The sequence below is a fragment of the Durio zibethinus genome, chromosome 24 (assembly GCF_047325235.1).
Source record: "Durio zibethinus cultivar Kanyao isolate XHJ-2024 chromosome 24, ASM4732523v1, whole genome shotgun sequence".
NCBI classification, from domain to species: domain Eukaryota; kingdom Viridiplantae; phylum Streptophyta; class Magnoliopsida; order Malvales; family Malvaceae; genus Durio; species Durio zibethinus.
In genome coordinates, this window is record NC_143185.1 from 4,848,046 (window position 1) to 4,857,854 (window position 9,809).

At 30.3% G+C, this 9,809-nt stretch overlaps 1 protein-coding gene across 2 annotated transcripts; it reads right to left on the minus strand.

The window, feature by feature from the left end:
- Positions 1-1,585: 1,585 nt before the first annotated feature.
- LOC111316754 (uncharacterized) lies at positions 1,586-5,358 on the minus strand. 2 transcript variants are annotated; one of them, XM_089753862.1, is made up of 8 exons: positions 5,208-5,265; positions 4,783-4,872; positions 3,600-4,201; positions 3,423-3,504; positions 3,235-3,301; positions 2,574-2,753; positions 2,403-2,460; positions 1,586-2,080 (listed from the first exon to the last, which is right to left on the minus strand). In XM_089753862.1, exons 3-8 carry the CDS (start codon positions 3,919-3,921, stop codon positions 1,890-1,892), a joined length of 900 nt encoding a protein of 299 aa, XP_089609988.1. In that variant the 5' UTR covers positions 3,922-4,201; positions 4,783-4,872; positions 5,208-5,265; the 3' UTR covers positions 1,586-1,889. The 2 variants fall into 2 exon arrangements, with proteins under 2 accessions (XP_089609988.1, XP_089609987.1); XM_089753861.1 differs by lacking the exon at positions 4,783-4,872 and having other exon boundaries at positions 5,208-5,358.
- Between the last annotated feature and the right edge of the window lie 4,451 nt (positions 5,359-9,809).

A 9,809-nucleotide genomic window follows, 5' to 3' on the forward strand; every position in this document is an offset into this window, starting at 1 on the left:
ACTCCTTGGGTACGGAGTCCTGACCTAAAGCTCTTTCCCACCCTTTACCCTTTGCAAGACATTATTTTAAAGATGTAAATTTTTTTTTTTTGAGTATCAAAGGGGGTTAGTGTCCGAATAAAGGGAGAGGGTATGGCGGGGATTGAACCCTCGCCTAGATGATTTTCTGACGGCCTCTTAACATTTGGGCTAAGAGGGGAAAGTCAAAGATGTAAATTAACTATATATAAAAGAATCTTTTTGTGATTTCATGATTTTTTTTTAATTAATAAATTTAAAAATATTATTTATAATTATTTATTAAATTTAATAAATAATTATAAATAAATAAAAATTAAATTTATTTATAAATTATTTATCAAATATTTTATTCATTTACACCATAAACATTAGAAGACTAATTTATCGATTGTCTATTTAAAAAACTTTCCTGCCCTCTGTGAAAGACATTTGAAGCCTGCTGAAACTTTTTTTTATATTTTGTAAAACTTCTAACATTTTCCTTCTGTTACTCTCTATTCAATGATTTCTGCCTGAAATTTTCTTTCCCTCGGCCCAAATGTGATGAACAAACACAGTTGTAGCAAAGCTAACTCTTCTAATTTAGCTTACTAAACGCTTTCTCTCCTCAAATTTGCCATCAGTCCAAGCCGAAACCACAAGTCATCCTCCCATTGGACTCTTGTTTTTCTTTTAAATGGTGAAATGTTGAATCCTTGACGGACATAAACGACCAAGCGTAAGAAAGAAAGGGACAAATATAACATCATCAAGGGATGGTTTTGGTTACATGGTTTGACATCATTGGAGGCAAAAGGACCTCTTACAATTGAAAAAAGCTTAAGTTGAAAAAATGTAATTAGAAAATATGATTAAAAATTTTTAAGTATTTAATATTATTATAAAGAAATGTTGAGTAATTGAAATGTTTAAAAAAATTCATAAAATAATAAAATATATGAATAATATAGTGATTTTCTATTCCAAATGCATTTTTTCACTGCACAAACATTTCTTAAAGAGTTTTTTTTTTTTTGGTGGATAAATCAAGTTTTTTAATTGAAATCCCTTTTTTTTTTTTTTTTGTTTAGCATTAAAATTAAGTCAAAAGTAACATTTGAATATAAAAATTATTTTCAACAGCAATGCTAAATTAAGCCGAGATTATAAGATAGTTTTGAATTAACTTCATCCCTGCTCATGATGTTCCTGGGTTATGACAGGAAAATCCATATGCATTACACCCCAAAAGCCCTTGCTTTTTTGCAGGCCAACCCACAAATATACGTGAAGTAGGTTGCCCTGCAGTTACCCTTCCTAACAACGTCCAACACTCAATCAGTACCAGGCTGTCGAAAGAAGAGGACGTTGCAATTTGATATGATTTCCTAGGTCTTATCAGCTGACATTCACTCCATGATTCTCAACATAATGTTAATCCAATCCCAATCCAACTAGAGTCTGAGTTGATGTTTGCAACAGGACTTAAAACAAATGAACTAAATCATACAAAGTTGGCATCTCAAGTCCCTAACACTCATTGATTGGAGCTCCATAGTTTGTCAAAAAGGCAAAGAGATGTTAATATACAGTATATATACTTTGCAATTCATAACAGTAATTCCATAATAAGATAGGATTGCTCTATAAAAGTCAATCAAACCATGTTTCCAACCACTAGCTTGCCATAAACATTGCACACTATAACCATCTCTATGTGATCCAACAAAAATACAAATTTATAAAAGCATGGCACAAAAGCAAATCAATAAATAGCAATTATCAAAAAATAATCCTCCCTGCAACTTTATTTTTAAGCTTTCTCTCAAATTCTATCTTCATGTAAGTTGCTTGTGCTAAATTCCACTTAAAAGAATCCCAACTAGGAGTTAAGCTGGGAGACCCACATTATTTTGTGGTTCAGAATGAACATATGTATTGATAACCTGGCTGTAGAAGCCCCAATCATGGCTTCTTTCAGTGATAGCTCTCTGACCAAATGGGTTTTGCTCTATAAAGTTCTGTACATTCTCGGCCGAAGCTAATCTTTCCAAATAAACTCTAAGATCACCTCCAGCACCTGACATAAATAACTTGAAATCATTATAACAAAAAAAAAAAAAAGAAAAATTTACAAACTTACCAGCAAAAAGTATTGTCCACCAAACATATTTCATTAAAAAAAAAAATGTACATATGAACTTTACTTCAGCAAAGAATAGAGACAATAGTTCGGCTTTTCTTTTTTCCCCATTCATTTTCATTTTATTTTCCTTTTACCTCTTTGTGAGGTGATCAATGCCCAATTGAGCATTGAACCAAAAAGAGATAAACATAAGTTATTCAACATTCTTTCAATTACGGAGCTTAACAATAGTAAATAATTTCAGAAGTCATCTTACCTAATGAATTATCATTCATGCCGTACTTGAATGAATGAGGAAAAATTGCAGTATGCGGCTACAACATCAAAGATTAACAGAAAATCAAAAACAATAATCAGGAGTTATACTAAAAAGACAAAGGAAACTATTAGGGACATAAACAACAAATAAAATAGTCGATTTACTTACGGGATTAAGTAGTGCTTTGTATGGAGAATCATCTATCAACAACGTATTTGATTCATTATAATATCCCTTCTCCCATGGAAGATCATGTTTTCCCCAAATCTTCCTCAACTCTTTAAAAACTAAGGGCTTATATCTATGCCCAGGAGCATTGAATCGTGTCGTAGTGCAGTAAAATGAATCCTAATAAATCATCATGCATAAAGCAAATGGATCAGAGTTTTGAACTGTTCCCAGTTTAATTGCATATGAAAATTGTGTTTGATGCAAAAAGCATTGATATCTTCTCATGCTATCTCTATCTAGCTCTCATGTAGAATGGTGTCACAAAAGGACTCCTAGCAAAGCACCTAATCCTCAAACTACAGAAATCGAATTTCTTTACACATGAGGCACCAAAGCGGCGCTTTTTTTTTTTTTTTTTTCCTTTTATACAAAGCAAAAGTTAAATACTTAAATGGGTTAGAAGATTCAATTTGTACTCTTGTTGGTGATCAACCATCAATCTTGCCTAAAGTCAGCTTGAACATTTTCGTACGCATGTATAACAAGAAGGCAATGGTAACAAAGACAACTTCAAAATACAAAGTATACAAAAAAATAAAGAAGCCTTCTGCAGCAAAGCAAGTTTAACAGAAAGTAAAAGGAAACAGGCCACATTTACCCAACAAAACAGCAATTTATGTTTCATGTCTCCAATCAGAAAATCAAAGATTCTTTCCAAATTTTTCCTGCAAAAGTTAATAAATCCAGAAAAAACAGTAATATATCAGCGCTCCATGGTAACAATTTAGCACTAAAAAAAGGCAATCAATTGTTTGTTTCCAAAAAATCAATCTTATTGAAATATACCTGTTCCTTGAAGACCATACACCAACTTCAAAACAGTCACAACAAAACCTTAAAAAATCATCACAAAAGGGTCTCTTAAAAACTGAAAAAGAGAGAAATTACCAATTAGTTTTTAAATACTTGGACATAAAATGTATTAACATTAGCAAATAATTTTTTTCAAGAACATGTTCTCACTTGCCCGCCCTGCAATGCGTGCATCTGCTGTGCAGTTCTTTGGAGGACGATTGACTATATCAGCAAGTAACCCATTCAAATCAAGAACAAGAAGTTTTTTCTTCAATTGACTAACAGGAGTTTTAATAATAGCGAGAGAAACATCATTTGTTTCATTTGCATCAAACGAATCACTATTTTCTTCACTATTTCCTTCATCTGATAGAGTTAGAGTTGAAATAATATTCAATTGATCAGTGTTAGTAAGGCCAACTTCCTCAGGCAGCTTATCAATTTGATTTTGACCATTATTTTCTGAGGAATCAAGCTGCTGTGTCGCCATCCTTTTCCTAAACTTGGTTTTTTTGTTATATCGATGATCTTTCTTCTGAAAAATTCCAGTTGTACCCTTGCCTGTCTCTAAAGTTCACACGGATGAAGTTTGTGACATATTCACTTCTACAATATTATCTTGCATTTCAATCTAGACAACTGAAAAAGAATCAGAATTGGTTGAAACCCCACAATTTTTATGCGAGTATTGTTTTGATCATTTGCCTTAACCAAGTCAGCCTCCGTGTTTTCTGCAACCTCCTTTATCATTCCCCCCTTTCATAAGGGCCCTGTTACCAAACACAAGAAGCATCGAATGACATGATGAAGCAAACAGAAACTTATTATGTTTTAGCTTAACAGAGCCAATGTATGTTATATGCAAAATTTAAGCTCAGCACCATTAGTCAACCATTCAAATTAAAACTTTCTCTCCGTTATTAGGGACCAACCAAACAATTCAATGGGTTGGACAACTAGGCAAAGAGTCTTAATCGCTAAGAGTCTAAGCCAGAAACACTCTAATTGTTAAAAACATATTCTAACTCAAGTCAGCCAGTTACACTGAAATGTTACATCACGAACAATTTACAACAAGAATCTATATTTTCCTCTTTTATTAACCCACATGACCTAGCAAAAACACTAGAGCGCCACTAGTAAATGCCATCTTCACTAGTTTTTGTACTTGAGATTCAAGCATGGATAATTTATTATAAATTGTTGGTGGAGTCTGAAAACTTCACCAGTGAATTTATACCTCGTCAGTTATCCATTTATCTAACTATATTAACTTAAATAATCCAACGTTGGATTCCTTATTTATAGTTAAACCGACATGGAAACATGGCAATTACATAAATCTGCTTACCAAGTTTTTACACTGCACTGCAATGCAATCCTTAAAGGAGTCGCTACAGTGGCAAATCAAATCGGCCCTTCTTAGAACAAAGAATTAAATCTTAAAAAATTATAACAAAAGTTCAGAAAGATTGCAAACCCAATAAAGAAAAATCAAACAATAGCAATAAAAACAGAAGGAAAATTTTCCAGGCTATAAAGAAATAAACAAGTAATTAGCATATTACGAAAACGTACGTTTGATTATACGAACAAATTTAAACAAAAAAAAACACAAATATCCTTACGAAGAGCCTGTAAAAAACCAATAAAATTATAATTCAAACAAGGAGAGTGATGAAGAGATATTGAGCTGTAATTAGAAGTAAATTAACATCAAATTAAACTCTGGTTACCCAGAAAAAAAAAACAAAGGAGGTAGAGAAGGACAATTACCTTTGCGATTCAACTGTTGACTTTGTTGTGTGGAAGAGAAGAACTTACCGACATCTTACAATATGTTTTTCCAGATTTGCTTTTTGTATTACCCTTAAGCCGATATCAAGACTCTAAACTAAAAACGACGTAGTTTCAGCCCATTAATCAAACGCAGACGGTTGCTTGCTGGATAAAATTGGGATAGGATTTAAATGTTCAATCCGACAAACTTTCCAACCGTTGCTAACCAACAAGTGAAGCCTTTTCTATTTTGTTTTTAATCTAAGATTGTTGGGAATTTAGGATTCCAATCCATTTACTATAATTAAAAATTTATTATTGGTGTCGAACTCTAAATTAAAAGATAAAATTTTAAATATATAAAAAAAAAAAATCGTTAAAGATAAAGTTGAGAGTTATGTCAATGTTTAGATTTTGACACTTATAAATCGATCAAAAGAGAAAATAAAAAAAAAGTAAAACATAAAAAAGCGTAAAATATCTAGATAATATCTAGATGATCATATTTATAATTAAAGATAAAAGATTTTGAGATTACTTAAGCTATCCACAATTAATCTTGTGGTTAGAATAATTTGACAAATCGAGTTGATTTAAAGATTGATCATTTATTCAAAGAATAATAAATTAGTATAAGTAAGGAGTATTTTGTGTAAGATGATGAGGTGATCAAGTTGATGTAACAAAACGGATCATCTAACATGTTAACTCAATCTAAAAATTATAAATATTTTTTATTGTCTGTTAACTACTTCTAATGAAGAAAAAATATATAATTTTATCTTTTGGACTTTAAAATGTTCATAACGTTAGCATTTTACAATCTAATTACATAAAATTTAGCAAAATATTTTATTTATTATTGTTATTGAGGATTTACCTATTTTTGCAACAATTGTCTTTTATTGTGACATGTATTTGTTATGGTACAAAATTTTAAGGAAATATAATTTTTCTTTTTGGTTATTATATATATGTAGTTATTTTCATGCTATAGGGATGTAAGTGCGTCGAAATATGTTGAAAGAAAAAAAGGAAAATGAAACTAAAGACTTGATAGCAAAACTAAAGAAATTATAGTATCATTCTGAGCCAATTATTGAGCATTTGGAATCATAAGATGGACCTTTAGAAACATCAATTGATATACCTAGGCACCACAGCATCATTCCTAACTTAGCAGTCAAGTTTTCAACACAACCTTTCTTTTTTTTTTTATCTCTTAAGTCATAGATAAATTTTTTAAACTCGTAAAATTTCGAAAGAAATGAGATTCAAAATTTTAATTATTTATTTGATTTGATAATTTTAAATATAAGATAATATGATATAAAATAAAATTTAAAATAATATGATTTGAAATTTTAAAATATGATACTCATTAATATTATAGTCTAAATTTGTAATCTCTTTATCTGTCTTTAAATTATGACTTTTTTATTAAAAAAATAAATTAAAAAAAATTGCAAAAAAAAAAAAAACCAACAAAAGCTCTCTCTCCTTTGAACCTAAGTATATGCCCAATCAAACCAAATTGTATGGCTTTATTAGTTTTTTCACTTGAAGAGCCACTTGAATCTGGTCAAAACTTTCAATTTAACCCATGTGAAGCTTTAGTCCCAATTAGGGATGGCATCGGATCGAGTTCGGGGTAAATTTTATTTGCTTCGAACTCGATCCGATTTTATGATTTATTAAATTCGAATTCGATCATATCTGATTTTTTTTATATCCGAACTCGATCCGATATTACGTAAATCGTATTCGATTCGATTCGACCCAAAATTAATAAAATATTATTTTTTAAAATATAAAATATTATTTTTTAAATATAAATATTTAAAAATATAATATATAAATATATTAATTAAAAAATAATTTTTTATATAATATCGGATCAAATTTTAGACATACTTAAACCTGACTCTTCCCTAATTATACCTGACTTGACTCGATCCTAAATCTAAAATTAAAAAAAAAACTCGATCTTATAAAATAAAACCGAATCAAAACCCGTCGTATACGAGTTTGATTACCGTCCTTAGTCTCAACTTTAATCCCTTAGAAAATAAGGTACATGTTGCAGTGGCTCTAATTTTAAGACAAAAGGAGTTAGCCCATTTGCCAAAGCACTGTTGATGCAAAATTGGCCTTAAACCTTTCCCTTTTCAATGATTGAGATGCTATTGGAAGCAAAATTTTCCCTCATTTTATAATCACCACTCCACTCGCACTCCACTTTCTAAGAAAAAGGACAAATGATCATGACCCCCCCCCCCCCTCTGCAGTCAATGATCTCTTGAAATGTTCATACAACATTTGGACCACAGATCAATGGCTCAAGAGAATTGATGAGTTGGTTGTGCACTACTGGTTTTGGTCCTTTTCCTTTAATATCTATATTGTACACAAAAACTATACACACAACACACACAACACACACAAAAAAATTAATACATTTTAAATTTTAATAAAACTTATATATAAATTTAATAAAATTAAAAATATATAACGTATCGATATAAATTATAATATAATATTTTTTATATTTTATATATATTAAATATAAAATAAACATAAACAAATATATTATCAGTCTACATGTGATCACATCTCTAAAGCTAATAACATGACATAATTCTATACCAATTACCTAGTGTTTGCTTTGAAGGGGGAGTTACTAGGATCATGTGCACATCATGCATGCCATGATTATGGAAACTCATGCTCCTTTGATTTGATTCTGCAAAATCTTTTTCACATTTGCTCTGACCATGATATAAGAGGTTCTCTTATAATAAGAGGAAACCACATGCTTTGTTATGATTCTTCATATTTACAATCTGCAGTCTGAAATATGCCTATTTTGGCAATTCAAGAAGTGGTCCTAATCAATAGTGAAAAATTTTGCTTATGATCTAATTTACTTTACACAGGATATCTGGATTTGCTCCATTTGGATAAGGTAATTGTTAAGTGGTGTTACTCATATAACCATGGGTTTTTTGTGATCTTATTTTGGGTAAGGCATGAAATTCTGCTATGCATAATTGATATTTACTGCCATGAACAAGGCTTTGGGGTTGCTTAATTTAATGATCGAAGAAAATTCACTCACTATAATTGGAATTGTTTCAGGGTTTTGAACATTTCAATGATAGAATCACCAAGTCTATGGCCAGTTGGCATTTTCATTCAAGTCCTTTTCATCTCAGCAAAGTAGCAGAATATAATTTCATTAATGATTTGTATGCAAAATAGTTCTATGAACGAAGTGTACCCTTGAACATCAGCTAACAAAATAAGTGAGAGAGAGGAGGTGGGAATTGAATTATTAGATATATGCACAGATGGGGAGATGATCTAACACACAGGCTAGGCATGTGAGCTTTAAATTTGCCTACACCCCATGCATTGCACAAGGGGCCAAAAAAGTCAAGCCATTAAAGAAAGCCTCAAAATCAGGAGCCTCCAACCAGCTCTTATGCAGATCTTCACAAGACTGGGGAGAGTAGGGAAGTAATGATAGATTTCACAATTTTAAATTTGACACCGTAATATAATATAAAAAATAATATAAAAATATATACAAAAATGACATAATTTAAAATTTTAATAAAAATTATATATAAATTTAATACAAATAAAAAAATATGTTTCGTATTTGAAATATCAATAAAAATTATAATATAAAAATTTTTATATTTTACACAAATAAATATATATAAATATAAGAATTATCATATCTAATTAAAAATCCGTTTATAATCCACTACCTTTAGAAGCTAAAGGAATTTTTGCATAATTTATTTGTTTATTTATTTTATTTTTTAGACAGGAAGCAAGCAGGAAGTTTACTCTTAATTGTCAAGACATACATGAGAAAAATACAAGTTAAACTTTTTCAATTGCAAGGCATAAATTAAAAGAATGCTGAATTGAAACCTAATCGATCAAAACTAAATTTGTTTGGGAATTTCTAATCTTGCATTGCATGTAATAGCAATGGATGTGCTTAAGCAAAAGTAGGAAAAAAAAAGTGAGAAACTATTGACAGCTTGAATATAGCTATTAGAAATTAAGAAAAGAACTGATAAACATGGCACTACAATTCCTTTATAAAAGTAGTACTTTTATCCCATTTATAAGAATCTGATTCCCAAAATAACAGGTGATTGATTGGATTTGAAGTTTTTTTTAAAAGAAAATTAAAGAGAGAATTAATGTTTAAGCCTCAGTAATGGAAATCAGGTCAACATTAGAGCTGAAAGTTTTATTCTATGCAAAAAAGATTATTCTTTAAGGCATATTGAAAGAGAAAAAAAGTTCCTAGAAGATGCATGTAAATTTTTTTAGAGACTGCAATGTGTTTGATTCATCTTATTTATTCACATTTTGGGTCAATCATCATATCAAAAAAGTTGTATTCTTGTGGTACTTGTCAAGGGTTTTGAAGGAATAAGCAATCTTCATCATCATCATTTAAAACAAGTTGAAAAGTCATAACCATTCACACAATTAGAACTGTCAAATGATGCATGGTGAAAGGAACTTTCCGTGAAAAGTAAAGTAGGTTGGTTGTTTAATCTTACTTTTGTT

Coding starts and splice junctions, on each gene's coding strand:
- LOC111316754 (XM_089753861.1), bottom strand. CDS start 3,921: ATGGCGACACAGCAGCTTGATTCCTCAGAAAATAATGGTCAAAATCAA. Junction 2,754..3,234: donor ATAAATTGCTGTTTTGTTGG/GTAAATGTGGCC, acceptor ATGATTTATTAG/GATTCATTTTACTGCACTAC. Junction 2,081..2,402: donor CATGAATGATAATTCATTAG/GTAAGATGACTT, acceptor TATTTATGTCAG/GTGCTGGAGGTGATCTTAGA.